Source organism: Carassius gibelio, chromosome B24 (genome assembly GCF_023724105.1).
Source record: "Carassius gibelio isolate Cgi1373 ecotype wild population from Czech Republic chromosome B24, carGib1.2-hapl.c, whole genome shotgun sequence".
Lineage (NCBI taxonomy): Eukaryota > Metazoa > Chordata > Actinopteri > Cypriniformes > Cyprinidae > Carassius > Carassius gibelio.
Window position 1 is genome coordinate 17,677,741 of NC_068419.1, and position 27,764 is coordinate 17,705,504.

The following is a 27,764-nucleotide window of genomic DNA, read 5'->3' on the forward strand; positions in this document are numbered from 1 at the left end:
ATTTTCTGCGCTAGTTCAGGTAACAGCGGTGGACTCTCATCAGATGAGCTGCAGACTTCTGATGATTTTGTGGTTCATAAATTAAACATCTACATATCCAGGGTCCTTATGGGGTGCGTCCAACATTTTTTGCATTGCCTCACTAATTATGATGTAATTTTTGCATTTGAGAATGGTTCCCCTTATGAAAGGAAAATATATTTACCAATATATTTCTTAAAATATATTGTGATATATTGTAATATATTATTTTCCTTTTTATTTCTTATATTTTATATATTTTAATACATTTAATAATATATTGACGACACATATATTATATAATATATTGCAAAATATACAAATGATTGCCGTTTTCAATATATTGCAATATATTGGAAAAAAATAAATATATATATAAGAATATATGCCTAATTTATTACATGCTATTTTCCAATATACTGCAATACATTTTTGTTTCATAAGGGTCTGTTTACCATATCGATAAAAAACTCAAAACCTAAAGGGTTTGTTCATCCAGAAATGAAAAGGGCATCAGTTACTCACTCTCATGTCATTCCAGATTCATAAGATTCTTGAGAAACAAATTAAGATATTTTAAAGATATTTAACAAAAGTCTTGGGTTTGAAACAACATGATGACAGAATTTGGATGATTCTAGAGACCTTCATGATTATGTAATATATATATATATATATATATATATATATATATATATATATATATATATATATATATATGCATGTATCTACATAAAATGTCAACAAAAAATACTTATTAGTAACATGAAAATGACATTTCTTTGGGAGGGTTTGCCTTGGCCATGCTTCCTGGAAGAGGAAGCCTAATGTGACAGGAAGGAAGTGAATACCATTTTCTTTTTCTTCAAATCCTTTATTTGGTTGTTTTCTTGCATGTCATTGAGAATTAAAACATAGATAACATCCAGAAAAATACTTACAAATGAAAATGACAACTGTAAACTGCAGCAATTATAGTTGCCAGTGGGTTTAAACGGGTGAAATAAACAATGAGGTTATGCACCGACGTAATCCTCGGAAAACTCTGCAGATTTCCACAGAATTTAAACACAGACCTTCCCTGTTTACTAACTAGTTTGCTTCCACCTCCCTGTAAGTGTGTAGTGCTCTCAGATTGTATGTACTCTGCAGATTTTTACCCCAAAAATGCCCAGAAAATGTTAATGATTCAAAGTGAGCCTTGTCCCAGAGAGCTGCCTGTTCTCTGGAAACTCCCTCTGTTCATCAATCGTCCTTCACCCATTCGTTTTCTCTGTCCAGATGCATGTCCATTCCCATCATGATGAGGGCCATACGCAGGAAAGTCAACAACAAATCAGAGCTGTTCCTGGTCATAGTGTGCATGATCTATCATTCACTTGCTGCACTTATTTTAAAGAGAAAAAATACTTCTCTTCATTATTCACTGAATCACAGAATATACTTTAAAATGCAGTATTCTGAAATGCATTTATTTATAATTATGCATGGAAACTTGGCTGGTGGTTGTCTATGGTTCACCCTTAGCATTTCTGCCAGGGTCCAAAATTAACCACATTTTAATGTGTAAAAATCTGCTTTGGCAAGGATTTCCCTGTGGTTTTCCACCAAAAGAGCCCTTTATCTGTTTGTGAATTCCTACAGTTTCATAAGAAAAATCTGCTTGTATGTTGTGGTCCATATTGTTGTCTTTTCAATGCTTACGCCACACAATTAATTAATCTAATTATATCAAATAAAACATCAAACAAAGTGCCAATTTAAACTATGAGTTACTTTGAAAAGTAATTCATTACAATGTTGTGTTACTTCCTTAAAAAGTATCCAATTGTGTTACTTTTTTGCATCTTTTTATCAAATGTGTTATTTAACCTTCAATTCTTACAGGTTTTCGTCATACTCTGAGTTCGACTGTATTTATTCATTTCGAGGAATACTGAAACAGTTTTTGTCCGAGTAAATGCATGTTGATTTGTTCTAGAGCTACAGTAACATCACGTATTTAAACAACACCTCTCCCGATTTCATGGCCACACGAGAGCTGTCGTAATTTATTTGAAAAAATAACTCGGATATTTTCTTTAAAATTAAAAAAAAAAAGTAATGCATTACATTTTTAGTTACTTGAACAGGTAATCTGATTATGTTACTCTCATTATTAGTAATGTATTACCCCCAACAGGTGATGTGATGACCGAGACATTGTGACATCATAGGTCATAGGTCATCAAGGTTTCGGCAGTAAACAAATGCTAGCTTTGTGGAGTCTGGAGCATAAACCTTCTGCTTCTGGTCAAATGCTTTCTTTAAACTGAGTGTTTTCTTTTGTTGTTTTTTTTTTTTTTAATGATTTGCACCCCATCCTCCAAAAGGAAGAAATATTTAACATGACTAAAACCTCAGATTGCAACTTCAATATCTGACCTTTAAAGTTCTCTCCAAGTCTCAGGTTTCACAGCCGTTTTCAAAACCACATTTTGAGCAGCTGGCTCAAGGTTTTCTTCCTGTTGTTGTGCTATCACATCTGCACATGTGTGTGTGTGTGTGTGTGTGTGTGTGTGTGTGTGTGTGTGTGTGTGTGTGTGCCAGCCTGCATCAGAGACAGGAAGTAGATAGCGTTCTTGGGTTGCAGAGCGTTTGGCTCTAAAGGCTTTCTCTGGCTTGGCATTTGACCTCAGTCCAGACAGCCAACAGACCGCTGATTGGTACCATGCAAGCCAAACACACCAGTCAAAAGTAGACGCTAAAAGTTTTCTCAAACTCTGCTCCAAGAAAAATAACTTTTGTGCAACTCTGCATGTTTTACAGACTCTCCTCAGATCTGTGTTTGATAGATGGGTATAATAAATGAATACATAATTAATAACAGCCATTGGTATTTAGAAAGATCTCTATTAAAATACGTGGTCCGGACATGTCATTAGTCCCTGAATGAAGAGTGTGTTCACCTTTATCATAATAGGAATTTGATAGAGACAGAGATGTTGACGTCTAAAACAATACATGTCCACCCATTCAGGGCCACCAGCACAAAAACACAATGTCAGCACGCGCAAACAATAAGGAACTCTGTATTGTCGCTTCAACAGAAAGGTCACAGGCATTTACTAATTGATGGGAGTTTCATGGAAGTCATTCCTAGACTAAAATACCCTTGTGTATGATTCCTGTTTTGTTCAGAGTGAAAGGCTTCCGCTAATAGTCCCAGATGGATTTATTCTGCACAGGAAGCCTAACTCACAATAGAACACACTGTAAAGATACAGACTAGTTTGGTTAAAAAGGAAACATGTTGTGCCACCGATATTAATATATTATTTTATTAATGGCCTCTCGAGTATAACACAGTTCTGAAATGCTGCAGTACTCAATTCAGTTTGTTAATCCAAATGTTTTATAAAGTGACATCTGTGCTCGTAGATGCAAACTAATTTTCCTCTTTTAAATACTTTTGGCAATGTATTTTCATCAGATTTAAGTGAACATGAAGTCAGTTTCCCACAAGTTCTCTCACATGGCACGATGTACTATGAACCTAGTGCACTAAACCTCGATGACCGCAAGCACACGTAATCAAGGTTTTCTGTCTGAATTCGCCCTTCTGCAATGAAGAAAAAAAGGTCTTAAATTTGTGCAAAAAGTCTTGAAGTCTTGCAATTAAATGTTGCATACATTGTACTTCGTATTTTGTTTTGTTTTCCAATATAAACACAAAAATGTTACCTGTTACCTTGTTTCCTGAAAAGGTACACATGTGAGCTCATGCTTAAAACAAGAACAAATATCTTTCGATTGAGTGATAGAACTTTAAAACTTTGTAATTTTGCTTCTCAAAAAAATGCATATTGATTGAAGAATCTTTAGACATGCACTACATGCAAAACAAGACAGAAATCCTGAAGAAGATTTTTTTTTTTTTTTTTTTTTTGCAGAGTCATGAGAATAAAATAAAATAAATGAAACCCTAAAGGAGATTTAATGGAAGTTGCATTCTGAAACTTTGCTAAAACATTTATGCCTAGATCTCACATTGACTTATTGTGTTCCATTTTATTTATTACTACTTCAGTTTTCTTTACTCGGTCTTAAAAAGTTTGTAAAAGTGCTACATACGTATCCAATTGGCTATAATGATATCATATTATGCATTCTTTGTATTATTGTTCTTCTCCTCGAAACGCTCTAATCTTCAGAGGGTCTCTTTAAAGGTGGTCCAGCCCCTCCATCAGTCAGTCACACGGAGTTCAGCTCAGTTTCTCTTCACACATCTGTCGGAGTCCGCTAGAGACCCGCGCAGCTTCTCTCCAGTAATGAGAAGATCGTTGTCAGCTTTTACCAGGATTCTGCTCGTTCTGCTTTCTGAATGCTGCGTTACAGAGAAGAGTCTGTCTGTTCCCGTAACGGAGCTATATTGTGCGTGCACGAGGACTTCCCGTGTAACCTCACTGCTTTAGATCCGTGCTTGTGAGGAGAGACTATGTGTTCTTCAGGATGGGGGCGAACAATGGCAAACAGTGTGGAAGTGAAGGTACGTGATCTCCAAGACCTAAAACACTTCACCTTCAATTCGTTAAGCATTGCAAATAATGTTTTTTAGTGACTGGCATGGACTTTTAGTTGTTGAAATAATGATACAGAGGTGCCCTGGATGAGTTGCAATAAATTGAGCACATTCTGATGATGTCGAAATGTTTGTTTTGTGCAGCTTTGTTGATTTTAAATATCTGGAATGTAATGGTAAAGTTGTTAATGAATAAATAGTACTAGTTGCACCAAGACAGCGAAATCGATGGGTGTGGCTGGTCGAATATAAAGTATAAGTGAACCTGGTAACAACCATAAAGCGTGGTATAAAAAATAAATAAATCCTACAAACAGCAAAAATATTTTAGAGATACTGCTTTCTTCTAGTTGCGTGTTGTTGTAGGCGGGGTTACCTGGAAAAAGTGTCTGCGTCCATCAATAATAAACCACGCCCACAGGATACTATCTACTAATCACGCCTACTAGAAAGATACAGACCACGCCCATTCCTTAATACATGCGATTCCACCGCGACAGATACAACACGACACCAAAGCATTCTCTTTTTAGCCAGTTTTCCTGGATTTAAGTCAATTTAATAAGGCAACTTTTTAGTACTTTTACAGTTTTTGAAGCCAAAACTTTGTTCTTCCAACAAGCCTCTTATTTTAAATTGCTAACATCTTTCTGCTAGGGATTTTAGGACAATTAGCAGCACTGATAGTCAGTGGTGGCTCCTGCCAATTCAGGGGGGCAAATGTTTGTATGAGTAATGAAGATGGGTCACCCATTCAATTGACAGTTTAACTGCTAGTTAAAGATGTAAAGGAAACTGAACTATTATAGTATTAATTAAAAATCCAACAATCAACCTCGTGCTCTCCTTATGTTTTCTATATGTGTATTAACACAATTCAGCAGCAAATGAAGACTGACACCAGGATGTGGTTTTCCAAAAAACAAAAAAACAAAAAAAAAAAAACATTTGACTTCAAAATCAGTTTAATAAAATAATAATTAAACTTAAACAAATCACTATTTAGACAACTCACTTATATTACACTGCTTATTTTCAACATTACTTGTATTATTACACAGCTCATTTGAATTACACCGCTCACTTAAAATCACATTACTCACTTATATCACATTATATTACATTCTTCCCTTATCTTAAACTGCTTACTTACATTACTCACTTCATCTGCACAGACAACTGAATTTGAGTCGGCTTAGCTGTCCTCGTCTCTCTCTGTTATTTTTATTTTTTCACATTTTATAAAAATATTAAAGCAGTATTTCATTTTATCTTGTGGTTAAAATTCAAAATATTTTTTAAATATCATTGGATGCCACTGTTCCCACCAATCCTTGAACAGGTTAAGGTTATGCATGATGATGAAAGCACGTTATGGCTAGCCCTCCCTGGAACTCATTGAGATTGCATTGCAGTGCCCGCAGATCGAAAACATTTATATTAATTTTAATGGAAGTCAATGAGAGCACTCGGGGCGATTCTCAATCTGACAGAAATCACCCAAAAGTTTTTAGATTTTAGAATATAAAGTTAAGCTAAATTAAAATGAGAAATGTTTCCTAATCTTATTTCCTAAATCTAAATTAAATTAATGTTTACTTTATTTAAAATAACTGTTTATGGTTTAGTTAACTATAATAACCCTGGGTTAGCATAGGATATGTACTTTTTTCCCACCGCTGCTTTCGACAAGCCATTGGTCACATGACAAATATTCAGAGTCCCCAAGAAGCAAAGACGGCATCTAGGGGGTTTGTTACAAATAAGCAACAGCTACTGAGGTGAATGGAAATGCAAACAGATAAGTTTTTCCAGGTATTGTACACTTCCTAACCATAATTGAGAAACCTGTTTGGTAACATTAATCATCTGTGTAACTTCATATGGTACCACTAGCAGCACAGAATAGAGGTTTTTGTGCAGTTCTAATCCCAGAAGTAACCGCTGATGTTTACAAACAGTCTTGTGCTCCTCCAGCCCTGTGTAATGGTGCCGTGCAGATGTGTGTACTTTATGTAGTCTTGAGTAAATCTCAACACTTGTGGGTGTGTGAAACTGCTCAAAGTCAACTTTCTCCGGCTTTGTTTATATCTGCCATTAATATTTGTCTTGTGTGATGTGATCATAAGTGGTCAGGCGAAACAGATCACTGTGTACCTGATAGTGATGGGTCTCAAATGCACTTCCTGTCACCACTTGTGGTTTGATTTAGTGGGAAGATGTCTGATTACTTACTACTTTAACCTCACCATAATCATAACAACTCAAGCTGAATATAAATTTAATAAACCCCTTGTTTTAACTGAGATCAGCACCTTTGCTGTGTCTCTCTAATTTTAATAGACCAGTAAATGGAGGTACATGAGTGTGCTGCCTTCAGCACGTTTGCATTTCTTTTATAGAGTGTGAAGCAGTTACTATGGAAATGTGTTTCCACCATGGAATAAGTGAAAAAAGGGTAATTTGTGACTTCTCCTCCCACAATGCTGACTTTCTTTCTTGCAAATGCAAGTTTGCATCTCACAGTTTTAAATTGTGAGTTTATATTGCATAATTGAAAGTTATAAACTCTTATTTTATAAACTCTTTATACTCTGAATTGTGAGTTTTTATCTCACACTCTTTGATTCATAAACATGCAATTGTGCATTTATTTTTTTGTAATTCTGAGAATAAGTTAGACTTGTAAAAGGAGTTCAATGCATAGTGTTTTTTTTTTTTTTTGTTTTTGTTTTTCGGACCACCGTGATCCAAGCAGGTGCAGATAATTTTTGGAAAACAAATAATATTTAACTACAACTGGCTACATTTTTACTTGCTCACTGAACTGCTTAAACACAATATCACACTCTGTTTCCTGCAACCGTACAGAATATCATAAGTTATTTAAGGTATTTATTTGTGCAAAAGCACAAATGTGAAGATGATATCGTTTAATCATCTAAACAATGCCAAGTGTATCATTCTCGTTCTGTAACACTTTTTACTGCATATGAAATGCTAAAATTTACACTATGCATCTGGGACTCTGCAATCTGACCCCGATTTTGAATTTCTCTTCAGGCCTGGCAAAATTATCCTTGTGTTTTGCATAAGCACAAGACAGGAAACATATGAAAGCTTTTGAGAAGTTGTTTTCCAGACCAGAAAACAATTATGTCTCCGGTCCGCCTTGGCTCTTTTGATTACTCTGTTTCTACTGCAGCTCATGTTGATTTCAGCTCAGTGGGAGAGTCAAGCGACATGTTCATTAAACTCCCTCGACATCATCCTCTAGAATTAACAGATGAATATGTATCCCTCTCATTTAGGATAAGGACATAGAGCCTAAAGAAAGGCCTGAAGTAGTGAGGCTCCACTGATCTTTGACCACTGAAACACACCTGGAGAAGGACAGTAGCATGGAACAAATATCCGTCTTATCTAGTTTTAGACCAGTTTCCAACCTGCCCTCTCTTTCAAAAGTTTTAGAAAAAATTGTTTTTATACAATTACAGTCCTTTTTAAAAATAATTCAATATTTGAGAAATTCAAGTCTGGGTTTATATTTCAACATAGCAATGCACTTTAAAAGTGTACAGCAATATAGCTTGTTCTGTTGATGCTAAGTGCCCTGTTATATTAGTACTACTTGATCTCACAGAGGCTTTTGAAACAGTGGACCATGAAGTCCTGCTGCCCTGCCTTAACTTTTTTGGCCTAAAAGTTTTTCTGTAGTGATCAAGGACTCCTCCTCCTCTACTTCTCTCTTTTGAGGGGTGCCACAAGGCTCTATTCTCGGGCTCATTTTATTTCTACTTTATATGTGCCTCTTGGGTCAATTATGGCCAGGCACAATGCCTATGAGGCCAAAAAATGTTGACACCGTTGGGTCGCTAATTGATTGCATTTATGACATTAAACTGTTAGAGCATGACGTCCTTCACTTAAAATGAAGAAAATACTGAATGTTTTATTTGAAGAGTCTGTGACTTCTGATTTTGGTGCACTGCCTTCAAAGCTTGGACCAGCGGTCAAAAATCTTAGTGTGGCTTTTGATAGCAGTCTGAAATTTGATTAACAAACTGACAGCGTGGTTGAAGCAAGTTTTTTCAGTTATGTCTTTTGGCCAGCGTTAAATTATTTTGAATTTCCCTGACCTTTAGAAAGCTATTCATGCTTTTATCACTTCAAGAATAGATCGCTGTGATGCACTTTATGTTGGTGTCTCACTGTTGTCCCTCAGTCTTCTCCAGTTTTTGCAGAATGCTGTGCTCTACCTTTTAACCAATACACGCAGATTTTAGCACATCAATTATTATATTTTATTATAGTATTATTTGTTTTTAAAGCTCTTAATGTCCTCGCCTCTTCTTATTGACTAAGATGCTGGCACTTCGTCAGATAAATAGGGCTCTGAGGTCAACAAAAATCAACTTTTGCTGGAAGTCCCAAGGTCAAGGAACAAACACTGGGGTGATCGGGTCTTTTCCATGGCCAGGGCCCAGAACAAGTTTCCCCCTGATATGTGCAGCTTTACTTACCTGGGCCTTTTTAAAATGTTTCCCGCCACAGGCCTGTGATGATGACAAATCCCTCTTGGATGCACTCAACCACTTTTATTCACGGGTTTGACATGCAGAACGACACACCTGCACAAAAACTCCCCTTAACTCCCACAAACAGGGGTTCTGTCTGTCTCCAGCCGACGTAAGGAAAACCCCATCTAGGATTAACCCACCAAGGCTGCAGGTCCTGATGACATACCTGTCCATGTACTGAGAGACTGTGCTGAACAGCTGACAGATGTCCTAACAGATATCAGTTGTCCCCACATCAAATCCACAACAATACAAAAGAAATCACCGGTGTCCTGTCTAAACAACTACCGTCCCATAGGACTGACTCCAATCATTAAGTTTTTTCTGAGATTAGTCATGCACAACATCAGAACCAGCCTCCCCAACACACTCGATTCACTACAATTTGCATACAGTCCAAACCACTCTACAGACGATGCAACTTCCTCCACCTGGCTCTTACCCACCTTGAGAATAAAGAGTCCGATGTTAGAATACGGTTCATTGACTTCAGCTCAGCATTTAACTTAATAATACCACAACAACTGGGCATTAACGGTTCCCTCTGTAATTGGATTCTGGTCTTTCTAACTGGAAGACCTCAGTCAGTCCGTGTCAGCAACAAAACCTTGAGCACTACCAACCACTGAGCACAGCCAGGTGCCCCACAAGGCTGTGTGCTCAGCCCGCTGCTGACCCATGACAGCACTGCCAAGTTCAGCTCCAAATCACATCATCAAGTTTGCGGATGACAATTGTGGTAGATCTCATCAGCAAAAGCCCTGAACTCAATCACCCTGCCCTCCTCTGAAACCCCACATTAACCAGCTACCTCCTGAAACATGGACCATCTCACTTTCTCCCCACCCCCCAGACATACCACATCACAGAAAAACTGTCCGAGACTTTTTTTTTTGGTGCATCTGTCCTCTATGCACACTAGACACTTTATACGCACTGCTGTGTACATAATCTCACCAAATACTCAGTAATATGTGTGTTTACAAGCTCATGCACTACAAATCATCCTGCACTGTTCCCCAGCCAACTGCTGGACTTACAATGTTTCTCTTTGCACATGTACAGTATTATGTGAAGTATAATGCGGACAACGCCACCCCTTTATAGTGAGGGGAACTAACCATCTAACATATTTTAGACATGCAGGTTCATTACCAGGGGAGGGCAGAGACAAAAAAGGTATTAGTGTACACAAATGTTTATTAGGTTTACAATAGTCAGAACACTTAAGACAAAATGACTAAAACTTACCCGTGGCCAGGTGGGCAAGCTGTAAAGTGATTCTTAAAACCACACGCACGCGGCATGTGATCACAAGCGGCAATCCAATCTCAATGCTTCAAACACCACCACCAAGGTTAATACAGCCAGCCTCCTGACACAGGGGTCTAACACACAGAAAACACCACATTTTATAAAACATTTACAATGATTAAAATCAACAAGACAATTGTCACATAATAGCAAGCAAAACGAAGCAATAAAACAGCAGTGCCGTCTTAATCCTGCTCCATGTTGGAAAGGATCATCCCAACGATCACAAGATGGAACACTCCCAACAAAAATGGTTTGTCCTGCTAAAAACAAACTATTACAATTTACTTCAATCAAATAACATATTAGTAAAAGATATGAATCATACAAACCAACAATTGGTCAGCAAGTCAAGTTGTATGCCTGATCAAAGAATGAATTTTAGCAGTTTACTCAATGACTGAATTATAATCAGATGAACAAACCAGGTAGCAGATAATGACATCCTACACACCGGCGCGAGGTCACAAACAAGATCAAATTCAAACTACAATAAGTAAATAACATCAATTGAGATGCACAAGTTCACAATTACATTAGCCCAACAGCTAAAAACATACCTTTTAGGTGGAAACCCACACGCCCAAAGAGGCTGAGCTAACAATGACACATCCCAGGTGGCCTACTTTACTTAATTGTTGTATATTTGTATTTATGTAGCACCGTGGTCCTGTGAGGCACAACATTTCGTTCTACTGTATGCCCAAACATTTAGCAGAATGACAAAAACAGGACTTTTATTTTATTTTATTAACTTGTATTTATTCAGACTGGCTTTTAATACCTAGCAATGTTGTGACTTTTTTGTGTATTTTATTGTTTTCATTCTACTTATTTAGTTGTAGTTTTATGCTTTTTTAACTGTTTTGTTTTGCTTTTATTGGAAAGCGCTTTAATCACCTTGAGTGTTGTTAAGGGCTTTATAAATAAATGGATATTTTTGATTATATACTATAATAACCCAAATACAGCCATTCCAAACGAAATTTCACAATGCAAAACAATAAAAACAAATATCAAACTGTTATTTGCTTCCACTTAGTTACCCAAAAATGAAAATTAGCTCAAAATGTACTCATCCACAGATGATCTTAGATGTAGATGAGTTTGTTTCTCCATCAGATTTGGAGAAATGTAGCATTGCTCTAAACATTGCTCAAAGGCTCTAAACTATGTGGCACCCAAAAATGATTTGGATAAAATCACCTTTACTATTACCATTGTTTGTTTGCAGATGCCACTTGGTTTGATATTTTGCTTTGCGTTCATGCAATTTTAAGATTCACTTAAGTGTCAAAATGTGTTTTGTGGCAGCTGGGACTGTTTTTTTTTCTAAATGCATTGCCTGTGATGTCAGTGAATGGGTATAAATCAAGTCAAATGTGGGAATGTGTGCTTAGGACAATCCTCATTTAGTCTCCATCTGGAATACTTAGGAGTATTTGAAATTTCCATCATGGAGGAAAAGAGCTCTTATATGATTTATGGATTAGGGTCACTGGATCAAAAGCAGCACTGGCCACTCAGGCCATGAGTGATGAACCGTTTGTGAAAATTTGAAGGAAATCTCCTTTGTCATTTCTCCCTTTACGTGACGTGCTCGGGATGGCAAACGACTGACAGCTTAATGATTCAGATTTATTTTCAGAGTGAAGCAGAGCTCTTTCTTCCTAGTTTGGTAGGAGAAAGTGGAGACTTTTGGATTTTCCAGCCATCTTTTTTACAGGTCAGAGTTCAGATAGAGTTCAGCGCCCGTCCAAAGGATCTCAAATCAATGATCTGGCAGTCATAAGGACGTTTACACTGAGAATAATTAAACTGCTGTACTGTTGGTTGCTAGTTGCCGTTTCAGCTGAATCCCACTGTATCTATCAGGTGATGGATCTTGTAAACTTTAAAGTCTTCTCTCTTGCCTGTTGGTAGTTGTCACGTAGCCTTCTCCTCTGTGCATTAAATACAATTTTGGTAAATGATGAATGTTCACACAAATTAGGTGGGTCATTCTCAAAATATGGTGATTATTATGCATGACATTAGTTATGAAATATATCTTGTCATAACTTAATCAACAATATATAAAATATTTTAATAATAAAAAAAAAATAACATGAAATGGTTTGGTTCTACATTGTTTTGCATTTATTTATTTATTGTTTCTTTGTTTAACAGGGTTGTGCATTAGCACAAGGTCTAATAATAAACTATAAAAGGTTCATTTAAATCAGCATTACACTGTTTAATATTCAAATGAAAGATAAAAAAATCTAAGGTTTTTACAGGACAAAAAAACAGCTTAATTCAAGTAAGTCTTAAAATCCAAAAAAAATCTGTCAGAGCATCACATCATATATGATATCGTATCTTACCGTATCGTATCGTTTCATATCATATCATATCATATCATATCATATCATATCATATCATATCATATCATATCATATACTTTATACATTTTAGGCCACATTTGTATGCTATACATGAGAAAATCGTCTGTAAAAAATTACAAAAGCAGATCTTTCAGCAAATATCTGTGGTTTTAGCTCTTGATTCTGAGTAAGAACACTGCTGTGTCTCTTTTAGCAGCAAAGTAATAGTTTCATCATCCGTTTTGATTAAACTGAAGACTTTAAGCTTTGTGAAAGCTTTGCCTAGCAACATCATAATAACAGCGTCCATATCTGGTTGTAATTCAAAGCGTGCAGAGCACATGGGGTCCACTTGACGAATGAGTCACATGAAGCAGATGTTCTGGCTCACTGATGTCACTGCAACACGTCGTCACGCTGCGTCCAGTGCAGCTCACGTTATCCTGCTGTTTTTCCTGTCGTGACCGAGGTGATAAGAGTTCATTGAGTCGTTCAATGCATCAGTGGTAATCTGACAGCTTGTTTGAAAGACCTTCACACAACAGCTTTTCAGGGTGGACGTATGTTGGCAGCATGTGAAGGGGCGTTCTCGCATATAGCGATTTGCAACGACCAACTAAATACAGCAACTCCATGACCTTTTTATATGTGTGAAAAGAGCATTAGAGAGAGTGTTTATCCCTGTATGGATGTGTGTTAAAGGGAACTTGTTTACAGAGGGAACGGTGTTTGTGGGATGAAGGCTATGCTCTGCTCACATGGAGCTGCTTGTGGTTCACGTTTATGACCTGACAGAGGATGACGTGCCATAAACCAACCCTGCCAAATTAACAAACATGCACACACTTACACCTTGGATGATTCAGAAGACAAGTCTCAGTTTCAAGTAAAAATGTAAGCCTTAAGTTCTCATGTATTTCGGATTTTATGTGTTTTACAAAGTTGTCTGTTTCTTTGAAGTTTTTCAAAGTGGCAAATTGGTGTAAACATATGGGACAGTAGGTTACTCAATAGTTGTAACATCCATGAGTCAAAACTTTGCATGCATCAATATATCAATCAGTTTGAACACAACAAGGGTTTTGCTGGTGAATAGCATAGCAGCTAGGCTAGCACCAAATAAGCACTTACTCATGCCAGCCTACATGGAAATCCAAATGCAAGTCAGGCACTTAACACTGGCTTGTTCCTGCGAACAGGGAACCATAATCTTAAGGGTGGTGGTTGTGATGCTGATTTACGTCTGGTTCTCGGTTCCAGGGCTGTGAATGACCACACTTTTATTACAACACCGATCCAACCTTCAGATCCACAAATGTGAGCTAATGTGCAAGTATCGAACTCATTCGCCCTCTTAAATAACCTCAAGTCGTCATGAATGGTCTCCGCTCATTCTCTTGCACAGTGGCCATATTTATGTCCTAATGTATGATAGATAAATCTGTCTTGGAGGATCTTAGCGAAACTGCAGACTCTGCCAGTGTTGGAGATACTAAAGTAATTTCTTCCATCTATTGTTCCAGTCACGGATATTGTCTTGGCAGGAAGACGTAAACCGAAGGGTTTTGCTCAGCTTCAGTGCGTTCCTGATGAGCACTGAGTAATGAGTTCCTCTCCAAATCTTTAATCATGAAAACCTCAGACCTCGTTTTGGATTAAGAACAAGAGGAGTTTCCTTGCTTTCAGAAATGGTTCAGCAAGTGAATGAGTGATGGGGCCAAAATGTATGATCGTACTTTTATTGCATCTGTTATAATATTGACTTACATTGGGAACCGTTGCACCCCACCCTTCTTTGAAACTGCACAGCAGTCGGCCGATGGAGCTGACCGTACAGATCGCGAGTGCATGATCTCCAAAATGAACTGTTTTCTCAAAACGTTATTTCCTTCTTCCCTTCTGTCCCAGGCAAGGGTAGCTCCAGTATCTCCTCCGATGTGAGCTCCAGCACTGATCATACGCCCACCAAAGCTCCCAAGAATGTGGCTACCAGTGAAGGTAAACCATCTGGTCTTCATTATGAGCCAAAATGCCTGCTTAACTCCCATTCGCCCCTTCCTTTCTGCCCTCTCTCTCCCTTTATGAAATGCTTAACAATTTGGAGCGTACTCATAGGATAACCTGGCAATTGAAAAAAAAACGTGACATTCCCATCAGAGCTAACTTGAGGGCCATTTGTCTTGTGAGCCAGCGGAGAGGAGAAATCCCCAGGGCAGGTTAATATCTGGATATTAGCTGCAGGACCGCAGAGCGTGTGTGGCTGTTTTGCTTAGAGGCTTTCTTGAAATTAGGAAAACATCATCGAGATGTTTTTACATTACAGCGGTGTGGATTGCACCCTTTGCATCCCCGTGCTGTACTGTGGAAACAGCTTATAAAAAAGACAGTAAATCTGTTAATCCCTGTGTAAGTTTCTCTTGGCCTATGCATCATAGATTCTCATGTACCACATGACCTCTCCCGCAGATATATTCCACATATAAGATTACTTCACTGCTGTTTTGTAACATGATAGGGCTAACAATTACGACGTTGCTCTTGTGTTCCTTTCCATTATGGGTAACTATTTGACCCGTGTTGTTATATTTATCTGTGCATGTTTAAACAAACTCGTTCATTTACTGGTTCCATAGCCTTTTTAGTTTCATTAGCATAAATCATGTCTGCAAAAAGCTTGTAAATATTTTTTCTGTGTATTTGGCATGGGATCCCCTTCTGCTGGGTGCCGAGAACGGAGCTCAACCATCACCTCGTCGCCAACCACATACGCATGTTTACGAAACATTTATTCAGTGTGTTTGTTTTTGTCTCTGGACTATTTAATGCTTTTCACCACAACATACTCTACAGAAGTATGTGCACGCAGACACTTCATACTGCTCAGGCTTGATTTCACACGTCGTTGCATTACAAAATGTGTAAGAGACTGACTGATAATGCAATAACTGTCTTTATCTAGAGTCTGTTTACATCATTTACATATAAATTAGAAAAGAAAATTGCTGAGCAAGTTACTGTCGACATAGCTAGGGAAATTAGTTAAACTTTCAACATGTTTATATCTAGTTAAATTAAGTTAAATTGTCAACAAGTTTATATTAGTCCAACTGTCTTTTGTTTAAAACTAGTTTAAGTTAATTGAATTGTCAATTTGTTTTAACTAGTTACTGTAACATATTTATAACTAGTGAAATTAGTTAGACTGATGATATTTTATAGCTAATTAAGTTAATTAATACTGTTAGTAGAGTTAGTTGAACTGTTAAGATATTTATAGTTAGTTCAACATTTACAAGTTTATACCTTGTTAAAGATACCCTTACCAAAAAGTAGTATACTTCAAGTTTATTTTCCTAAGTATACTTAAGTAAAGTTAAAGTATATTTTTAAGTATACTTTATGTAACAAGTATACACATATCAGTGTCCTAATAGTATACTTCTAAGTGTACTGTTTCAATACTCCTTAGGACTAAATTGGCAGACTTTCTAGTATATAAAAGTATACTTTTAATTATACTTTAAGTATAACAGTAAGAAACTTTGAGTACACAACTAGTTTACCTTAAAGTTTTCCTTTAGTGTTCCTGTAGCTCAATTGGAAGAGCATTGCGTTATCAAGCGCAAGGTTGGAGGTTCGATTCCCCTGGAACACATGATAGGTAAACATTTATAGCCTGAATGCACTGTAAGTCACTTTGGATAACAACGTCTGCTAAATGCATACATTTGTAATTTAATTTAATTTAAAATTTCCCTCTATCTTTGTAGTTTGTACTGCAATTATACTAAAAATGAACTTATATGTATACTGATAGTTTACTCATTAAATACTTTCTATATATTTTGTTGTATGAATATCTGAACATACAAAACATCCAAAGAAAGAACAGGGTATCTGCTTGCAATCAAAAACATTTTATTCTAGCTTCATGCATTATTTTTTGAAACACTTAAATGAGGGTAAGTTTCTTAAAAATAAGGAAATAACATTTTGAACAAAAAGCTGAAAAAAGACTATGAATTGGTTTCAGAATGATAATCAAAACGTAGATGGAGTAGATCAACACCCCAAAGCTTGACTGAAATTATAACCTCTTCATCGGTCAACATTTTATTCCATAACGTTACAGTTTTGATGCTGTTTCATGTCAGATGATCATGTTAGATTACATGTGTTAGTATCTGTTGCCCACAACATTGCCCACAATGGTCATTCAGGAGAGAGGATGCTGGCTTAATTTGGCGAATCTCTCCGACAGAGAAAAGGAAGCCATCTTAGATGCACCGGTCATCACAGAAGGCATTTCGTTTCAGCGCTGACACAGATGCAGAAGAGATGTGAGGAGAAGAAAAGGGCCTTGAAAGAGGTAGATATTAGATATTTGAGCACTGAATAAATAACTAAGGAAGTACAAGTTCAGAATTCTCAACCATTCTACACTTCTGAAAGGATGTGCCCAGGCGATTGGTTTACATCAATAGATCTGAAGGATGCATATTTCCAAATAGGAATATATACACACCACAGGAAATGTCTGAGGTTTGAATTCTTTGGCATGGCATGCGAGTATCTAGTCCTTGCCTTCGGCCTGTCCCTCAGCCTGAGAGTATTTGTGAAATTTACAGAAGGAGCCCTAGCTCCTTCATTAAGCATTAATCTCACTACTTACATAGAGGACTGGCTGGTGACAGCTCAATCAGAGCACAGAGTGAGAGCTCACACAGCAATGCTCCTAGAACATCTACAAAAACTGGGATTAAAATTAAACACTGAAAAGAGTGTTTTAGTTCCCAGACAGTCAATGACGTATCTTGGATTGTTACTGGACTCAGTCTTTCTAACGTTGAAGCATTTTCTTGCTTTTATGAAAGGACATCATGTTCTCATGAGAACGGACAACACTACAGTTGTGGCATACATAAACAGACAGGAATGTCTCAGATCACTCACTTTACACATGTTGGCACACAAACTGATTTTGTGGAGCAATGCCAGTCTTTTATTCCTGAGATCGACGCACGTGCAAAGCATCATGAACCGGGTGCAGATCTGCTGTCCAGGGGAAATCCCCTTTATGGAGAGTGGAAGCTAAACACGGAAGTGGTTGGTCAAATTTGGAGCATATTCGGCACAGCAACAGTGGATCTGTTCATGTTGCAGGACAATGCTCAATGCCCTCTGTTCTTCTTCTCTCTGAAGGATCAGAGCACACCTTTGGGAATAGACGCACTGGCACACAAGAGGCCTTGCGTTCTCCTGTACACGTTCCCACCGATTACGTTGATATCTCTAGCTCTTCCCAGAGTGAGGGAGGAGGGACTGAGAATGATACTGGTAGCTCCACGGTGGCCAGAGAAATTTCGGCTGGTGGAGATCATACATATGCTGTACACAAAGCCATGGTCCCTGCCACTGCGCAGGAATCTGCTGTCACAGGAGGGGGGGCTAGCCAGTGAGTGGCTAAATATGAATGCAGCTGTTCTACCAGACAGTGTCATCGGAACTATACAGAATTATAGGGCCCTGTCACTCTATGAATGTCAAGGGGGCGTGTTTGAGTATTGGTGCACAGCTAGACACGTAATCCCCTTTCAGGGTTCAGTGGCAGTTATTCTATCGTTTCTGCAGAATATGATAGATCAGGGTAAAGAATTCTCAACAATAAATGTGTTTCTGACCACAATATCTGCCTGTCATTTAGGTTTTCATAACAAAACTGTGAGGCAACACCCTTTGGTATTCCGGTTTATGAAGGGTGCGCGTTGCACTTTGCCAGTCTCAAAACCAATCTCTCCATCATGGGATCTGGTTCTGGTGCTTGATGCGCTTTCTGTGACTCCATTTGAGCCACTGGACAAAGCTGACCTGAAATGATTGTCATTTAACTTCAGCGAAGCATGTAAGTGAAATTTACGCACTATCTGTGAATTCAGCGTGTACACAATTTATGCCAGGGGACGCAGGGGTGCTTTGAAACCTAATCCTGCTTTTATGCCAATGGTGGTCAGTTCTATTGTTTTTCTCAAGTTAAGAGCCTTTAACCCAATACCTTTTGCTTCAGCAGAACAGCGAAGGTTGAATACGTTATGTCCGGTGCGTGTTTTATGCATTTAGACAGAGAGAAATAAAGGGTTCAGAGAGATTGATCAGCTGTTTGTGTCTTGGCCGAAGCCGTGTATGAAGCCGATTACTAAACAGCGTTTATCCCACAGGATAGTGGAGGCAATTTCTCTTGCATTCTAGTAAGGGTCTTATGCCTCTGGTTTACGTGCTCATTCAACGAGAGGAATGGCAACAACATGGGCCCTCTTTAAAACGGTTACGTTACAAGATATCTGTGAAGCGGCGAGTTGGTTCTCACCACACACATTTGCGAGGTTCTATAAACTAGATGTTACAGCTCAGCAAGTAACCTATTGTTATTCTGCCTTTACATTTGTAGCTAGTTAAAGTTAGTTTAACGGTCTATGTTTAACTAGTTATCATTAGTTAAACTGTCAACATTTTTAGAACTAGAAAAAGTTAATAAAACTATTGACATTAATAGCTAGTTAAGGTTCAGTAAGCTAAAGTTAAATAGCTACCTTAATAATATAATATAAGACTGTGTTTTAATAGCATTGCCCTCTATCACCCTTTTGAGTACAGGAGGTTTCTTATAGGTTTTTTATAGAGTGTGTGTTTGCAATACATCATCTAGATATTTAGATTAAACAACATACTAGGTTGAGATGCGTGCTTAAATCTAACATTTAGTTGTAAATTCAGTATGTGGTTGGGAAGCACCACACCTCCCTGGAAAGCTGTTTTCCAGGTTGGCACTGTTGTTGTTTTGCTGTTGTACCCACCCTACTCAGGCTTCATGCCAAGGAAGTCGGGTCCAACTCCATATTGTCCCCAAATGGAGCATCTGGTGTGTGTGAAAAAGAGTGAGCCAGGCGCTAATAGAGTGTGACCCGTGATTATGGTTGTACTCGTAGTATTTCATAGTTTCTTGGCTCAGACAGGTGGAATAATGAATATCAACAAACATTTCACTAAGCAACGCCCAGCATTAATGAGGGCGACATAGTGTGCGTGTAAAGCTGCCAATTCATGTGGTTTAGTGAGGGTAGCTTAAACATGAGTGAAATGAAAATGAGGTTAAAGTCAATATCAAGAGCTATGATTAGATGTTTAAGCTGTGTGAAAAACTTGGAAACTCTTGTCCCCTAAACTTAACAAAGAAATAATGTGATCACATAAAAAAGTTGAAATGTTAAGCACACGGCACTGGCCTTTATAAACGATAGGGAGCCAGAACGGGAACTAAGGTAGTTGCTAAGGAACTAGCTGCTGTTTAAAGTCAACATGAAATGTATTCGCTATCCATTTAAGTTTTATAATGTGAAGTTTTTACAAATGAAACAGAATATTCAAGGAGATAAAAAAGGGTGGAACTTTGATTGGGTTGTATTTGATTGTTTGATTGGGGTGATAGTGCTAGACAATACTGTATAAAACAACCTTCGACAAGTTAAGTTACTTGAATAGAAAAGTCATTTTAAAGTGTACAAGAAATTGCATTTTTATCCAAGATTTAGATGAACATTCATGAAATGTTTATTTATTTAGTTTTTTATATTAATGTGATTAATTCTTAACCAGGAAAATAAGCTTTCCTGCTTCATTTCTGATTTCATGTTGACTTTTCTAAACACTGATAGCATAATAAAAATGTAGCAGTAAAATTCTTCAGTCCGAGCTTATAAACATTCTCATTTATTGTAAAGTATCTTTTGTTGTCTTTGGTGAATCCATAAACTCTGACTTTTTTTCCCTGATCTCTATTTTGTCACAGATAAAGGTCAGTGTGTTTATACACAAACACTCACACACAATGTAAAGACCTTGAATCCCTCTATATTTATGCCTTCAGGGAAGGATGAAATCCACTTGTGTGGGACGTTGCTTCCCACAGGATAACAAACACATGTGAGTGCGTCTGAAATGTCAGGATATTTCATATTGTCAATAAGCAGACTGTTTTTCCAAAGTGATGTGTGCTTTCTCCAAGAATGGATATGCCACAAACACACATAAAGCCTGGACGAGTGACAAAGGCTTGGAATTGTGAATGTCCAACTTATGCACAGTGGGAAATCACCTATGTGTATTATGTGAAGGCAGTTCACCATATTTTTGGGTGCGGTGATATTTGCAAATATACGTCTTCATTAATCGAGACAGAACTTGCCTTTGTGGGTTCTACTAAAACATAATAAATATAAATCCTATGATTGCATTATATTTAAACAAGATCCCATGGTAGTACAGGGGTCTAAAATAAACACTCTCACCCAAACGTAAAACACACACAGAAAAGTGAATTAAAATAAAAGTATGTGGCCAATTAGTAAAGTAAATAAAATAGAAGAACCAACCCTGCATTTTAAGGAATCGCAATGTAAAAAAGATAATCAAATCTTAAGTGATTGAATTAAAGAATAAGATAAAGGGTTTCTTGTTGCATGATCCCTCAGTGGAAAATGTACTATTAGAAGTTTTATGTTGACGACACATTGATGTAATTGAAGTATGAGGAATAAAATAATGACCTCATTTATTGTATGCCAGCCATGATTTGTGCTTTTATACACAACTACTGTCACAACTAAAAACTAAAATGTACTAATATATGTATATTTTAATGCATTTATACCAAATACAGTTTCATGTCTGCAGATGGATAATAATGCCCAGCTCAGCTTAACAGGGAACATATTGTACACTTTGCAGGAACATTTTCTTCTCTATTTATTATTGAACACTGACTGGTTTTTCAAAGTGTGGGAAAGTCTCAAACCAAACCATAAAATGCTGAGAATGTCTCGTGCCAACCATCCTACCACCACTCATATAAATCTGGCCTCAAGGTCCATCAGTTTTTGACTTTGTTGAATGGAAGAAGAAAGATGTTCCTTACTGGTTGATTTTGAAAGACTGCACTTCTCAGATCCAGTGCTGTCGAGGTTTGGTAACAAACACACATTTTAAACACCTGCAGCCTTCATCTGTTTTCCACAATCTCTGAGGCATCTGGTTGTTCAGCTGGAAAGAGGAACAGTAGATAGACCACCCTCACTCATCTGAACTTCAGGGGATATTTGAGAGTTTATTTCAAAGAACACCATGATGCTAATAAAACCTCTTTGAGCCTACGAAAGATAATGCTCAACGGAACATCTCAAATATCTTCCTATTATATGGAAAACATTTAAAAGTGGGACGATATTCCAATGGAGCACACTCTTAAAAGGAGTCTCCTGTCTCTGTTTTACAAGAGAAATACAACACAGATTTCTCAGATTACGAATAGCTAAATTTAGCTCCTTACAAATGGTCAATATGAGAGAGAATTTAACGAGGTGCTTAGCTAAAGTAGTTAAAATGCTCACAAGTCCACATTCCTTGTTTGGGATGTGGTTCAATATAAACAGTATAAGTTCAGGTCTGGCCTAGGAATGGTTGTCCCCGGATAGTTTTCTTTGGCTCCCCGTGTGTTTAAGGTGTGGTTTCTCTACAGATTGTTCAAGGACGAATAACAAATCATGAGACCAGAGCTGTTAGCGCAGGAGGATTATTCACCCACTCCGCGGTGCCTCTTGGTCAGTTTTCTTCAGAGAGGAATTAAACATATTTTTCTACCTCTTTCAAAGAGTCGTATTGAAGTTTTCTTTTTAAAGACTTAATGTACTATGTAAATATACTGCAAATTTACGAAATTGAAAATTTCCTCCCTAGTCCAACAGGACCATTTATCGAAGATTCGGCTCAGTCACAGTACTAATGGATAAACAGACTACTGCTATTCCTAAAAAAAACACAAGAAATTCTGTATTTCTAATCTAAAAATAGGAGTAAGTTATATTAAAATGTCGCCCAGTTTTCTTATTTCACATGGCAAGAGTGCTTTACCGGAGGAACTAAAAATTAAAAGGTAAAATTTGGCAAAATATGTATTGCCTGTATTTAAAATACATTTATTTGGGAGCGGGGGTGGGGGAGGGGAGTTGTTTTATGAAATAAAATCTTAGAGGGTTAAAACTTTAAAATTTTGAAAACGGTCAAACTCTAAAGCTTTTTAAACTGCTGTCTCAAATCAAAATAGAGTTTGCCCTAACAAACCTTTTATTACATTATTATTTTTATTACATAAAATTGATATATATATATATTGATATATAGAGAGATATATTACATAGATGTATATTGAGTGGTCCTTTACATTTATAGTGTATAGTTCCGATTGTTTCCATTTGTTACTGTAGTGGTCATCAAGAGATTCAAATCACTGTTACACACCGGGAGTAAAGTGTAAATCCTTCCATATATTGGAATTTCCTTAGAACGAGTTTATCTCAAATAGATGGACTTTCCTTTCCTCAGCAAATGCATGGGAGGATCCCCAGCAGGACTCATCAGCACCCTCCTCCCGTGCATGAGTGATGTGTGGACTCGTGTTTCTATCTCTCCGTCCATGCTGTGAGGTCAGCGGAGGTGAAGTTTAACAGTCCGAGCACTGCAGCTCAGTCCGTCTCTGCTGTATTCAAGCTTTCTCTCTCTTCTCGGGCTCCCGGTTATTAACAGCTGTTTGTAAACTTCTAGATTACTAACATTCTCTTTTTATATTTTTGCAAAATGTGCGAGGTGTCATTGTCAATCTTCTCTCGTGCAGATAGCATGAGTGGAAATTTGTTATACTAGGCTTCAGAGACCTGCACTAAGGAGTAATGGGGTTTTAAGTGAAGCCAAGTGACAGAACTGATTACTGATGGCTAGCACTAAATAACAGCAGATTGGACAGTTCAGCCCAAGAAAAACCTATGAATCAGTTTCTCCCGATTCAGACCGACTGCATTGCCAAAGACCTTCGGCCTATTGCATAAAGAGATATGTGGGAGAGTACGGCAGATTTATTTTGCTGTGGATTAAATGGTACATCGCCACAGTCAAATGTCGTAACTTAAACCTGGCGCACAAGAGTGTGCGGTTAATGCAGATGCAGTTTGGTATATTCATTTCTTTGTGACATTTCCTTTGTGATTTTTCATTGGGAACTGGCTACAGCATTCTACCTTCTGATGGTTTATTGCTTATTTCAAATGCTAATGAATTATCTCTATGTCTTCAAAAACAGTCAAATGATAATTTTCTCCATCCAGACAGAATTTTGAAGCATGTGTATTTGTTAGTTTGCAGCAGACCAGCATGATTGCAAATCTGATATTGCTTTAATATAACTAGGGTGACCATACATCCTCTTTTTTCTGGAAATATCCTATTTTTGGACCTAAAAAAAGTGTCTGGCCGGGATTTCTAAATCGCCCAATATGTTGGAGATTTGGCTTTTGCTTTCTAGAGTCGCTATTCATTGTGTGCATTTTTGTATTGTTTTCTTAATCCTGATCCAGTTGAATTTCTGATCATTACTGTGTGCTCCTGCAAATTTTATAATATTTCACATCTTTTTCACACATTAGGGAGCCACTATCAACATGCAGAATATTGAAATCACTTTGGATGAAGCACATGTTTTTTTGTACGGAATTGGTCTGATTTTAAACTGTTGTGTCAGGTTGATTTTCTCCCCTGGGTTAAAGGTTTGAAATATTGTATAAATTACATTTGACTGAAATGATTGTACTGAAACATTTAGCATTCTACCTATGATAAAACTAGATGTTAAGTTTTATGAAGGACAGTCACTGGTAGGAAACATTTTAGCTGGGTTTATGATCAATCTGCATAACGATGACTGTAAAATAGTTATTTTAGGTTCTGGAAATGACATATTTTGAGTTTTGATGTTGGGGATATGGTCATTGCGCTACTAAGGGGGATAATTTAACCCCATTAAACCCAACAATAACCCATCCATCAAACCCAACCAAACTAAAATATGGTCACCCTAATTTAACAGTTCTGGACACTATTTTGGACACAATACTCATCTTTCTCCATCAACAAAATGGGTTTTAATGCATGATCAAATCAAGTGAGTTATTCAACGACTCACTCACAAAGACAGTTGCTGAATTTGGAAGCACATACTACTTGTACCATTTTTGCCATTTTATTATATGGCAGAAATGGTAAGAGTATAGTAGTATGCAAATAATTTATTTAGTTCCTGAAGGAATCAGTGGTTTTGAATGAATCAGTTGAGTCAACGATGACTTTTCTCCACTACTGGTGTAATGTTTAAAAATGTCTTGCACATACTCAAGATACCCTGCTAAAACTTGATACATCAAATGTAAAACAGAGGTTGAAGCTAATGTTTAGTCTATAGCCTTACTAACATAACTTGTCTAATGTTTCTCGTTTAAGTCTGATCTGTTTGCACAAAGAACAACAGTTATAACAAATATTTAATTATAAACTTTTTGATGTTATCTATAAATGTGCCCAACTATATTTGTACTGTAGTTTTTTTTGTGGAACAGTTTCTATGTGTGCATTCTTAAGATCTGTTTCTGTCGAATATACCCTAACAAATTCTACAAACATGTTCGCTGAAGCTGATGGAAAACAGATATTGAGGTTTCAGTCATGTTTACACAAGACAATGAAAGACCACTCAATTATGGCTTTTTTTTGTAGAATCTGTATGTATTTTAGATTAAATGTGTTCATGGACGAATGAGCCTGCCATGTTTGTAATTAATCTTGCACGAAAAACTAGCAACTATCCTGAGCAGTGCCATAAAAGGCAGTAGATGGGAAAAAAATTCAGCTTTGCACTTTTAAGGTTCCTCCAAATAATATCAGTCACTGGCAAAACATCTACTATACTATAAAGAAATATTAGCTCACCATATTTCACCTTTTATGTAGTGCTGTTAATTTGCTTCTGATGGACTACAGGTGTTGCCAATTCAGTTTCTCCACCTATATTTCGATTTAAAACACTCTCTGTCCAAACTAGCATTTTCAAGCATTTTCCAAAAGTTTCTCATCTACACTGAAACATCAGAAAACATTAAATGTGCTTTGTTGACATGATACAGACTGAACAGACATGATCTGTTTTAATGCAATTCTACTGACAGTTTTATTCACTGACACATCTTAATTCCACGCTTTACTGCAACAAGCAATTTCAAACTCTAAAGGATACACATCCTTATGTTGTTCCAGATATTTATGACTTCCTTTCTTCTGGAGATATTTTGAGGAACATCAGAGTTCAAACAACATTGGAACCCCTGTAACTTCCACTGTATGGATTAAAACACTGAGACATGTTCTACAGAAGTAAAACGTCATACAGGTTTGGAACAAGTAAATGACGACAGAACATTAATTTCTAAGTGCACCAATCTTCAGACAGCTGTCAGCTGTCAAGTTTGTGTTATGAATGCACTGGGCAATGAAAAGTAAAGACTTCTTCAGTCAAAATTGTGGTTTTGGCTCTCCTGGTGCACCTGGTTCAGTCAAGAATCGTGCCTTATGTTCTCTGTTTCACCTAGACCTGTCTTGTTGTGTTTGGGCTCTTCAAAGGAGGCACCCTGGTGGTATGAACTTCTCAGTCACTTCTCAACACAACTGTGAAAATATGTAAGTCCTTACCCTCTGTCTGAACCGTCACACTAGCAGGAGCTAGGTTTTGACGGAGCCAAGTTTTGGTAGAACTTCATGGGGCCTAACCCTTTCACAACGTATGATTCAACACCTCTCCGTAGAGGAACGCAATTTTAACTGCGAGGTTCCTAAACAACACACTTTTACGATGTGCTTGGGGATAATAGTTCATGGAATGTTGGAGCGTGGCTTTCTCTCTGGTTAAACCTGAATCCACGGACCGAATCTGGACAGCATAGCATTACCTCATCAATCCCTCTCTTTCCAAATCAGAGGGCTTAGTCAGTCAGCCCTCCAGATGTCCATGACCACATTACAGCAGTTGCCACAATTTGCCTCTTGTCATAACTATATAGTGCAGGGGGCCTTTCCAGAACATCTTGCAACCCATTATGACTGTTTGTCTGTGATTTGTGTGATCTGCGAGTGTTTTACTGTGTCTGCTGTGCACATGTCGGGTAGATGTCATTAAGTTTCGATCTTTAATATTCCAGGCAAGTTGCTCGAGAGCTTTTGATAGCCTATATTTCAAGGTGCTAAATGATACTGCAGTGCCATGATGGAAATCGGATGGAGTTTGAGGTGTTAAGCCAATGATTAGGTGTAAAACGGACCAGATCTGCTGGGCTGGGCCTGACTGCTGAAATACTGCTTGGGAGGGATGTAAAACACACTAGTCTGGCTGTAGAGTTGCTTTTACCCTTATATTTCTGCTGCATGTTAAGATCTATGAGCTGTGGAGAGCAGAATGGGACGGATCGAATGTCCTTGCAGCAGATTTTGTAGGCCTTGGAGGAGGTCCTTTGGGTATTTTTGTTTTTCTTGGTGGACTCTCCAGAAGGAGGACAAGCTGTGGTCGCACATGCTCAGTAAAGACCCATTTCCCCCAGAGTCTCCTCAATTGAGGATAGAAGGGAGATGTTGACTGTGTTTGGGTGAGGACTTCATTGAAGACCTGGGCAGTGGGCAACTGCTTTTCCAGGTCAATTATTAGCTCAAACTTATGAAAGTCTTCAAATCATGCTACTTGTTAAGAGGAGATTTGGTGTTGTTTCATAGCAAAGTTTGAAAACATGTAAATAATGTTTGACTTCCTTTTTTCTTTGCAACAATAAAGTTGTGCAGCAATGCTTTGTTTAGGGTTGCAAAAAGTTGGAAAATTTCCAGTAAATTTCAGAAGTATTCCAGAAATTTTGGAAACTTTCCAGGATTTTTTGGAATATTCCATGGAGTTTTGTAAATTTTCAGGAAATTTAGCAGAAATGTTCCACCCCTTTGCAACACTAGGAGTAA

At 37.5% G+C, this 27,764-nt stretch overlaps 1 protein-coding gene across 2 annotated transcripts in view; it reads left to right on the forward strand.

Annotated features, from left to right (window-relative positions):
- The first annotated feature begins 3,893 nt into the window (after positions 1–3,893).
- The window catches only part of LOC128013521 (F-box/LRR-repeat protein 7), a 42,129-nt gene continuing 18,258 nt past the window's right edge, over positions 3,894–27,764 (forward strand). Inside the window, exons 1-2 of one of the 2 annotated variants that reach the window (XM_052596589.1) lie at positions 3,896–4,549; positions 14,751–14,840. In XM_052596589.1, coding sequence (XP_052452549.1) covers positions 4,513–4,549; positions 14,751–14,840 — 127 coding nt within the window. In that variant the 5' untranslated portion in view covers positions 3,896–4,512. Of the gene's footprint in view, positions 4,550–14,750; positions 14,841–27,764 lie in introns of both variants that reach the window. The other variant, XM_052596590.1, reaches the window with a different exon arrangement.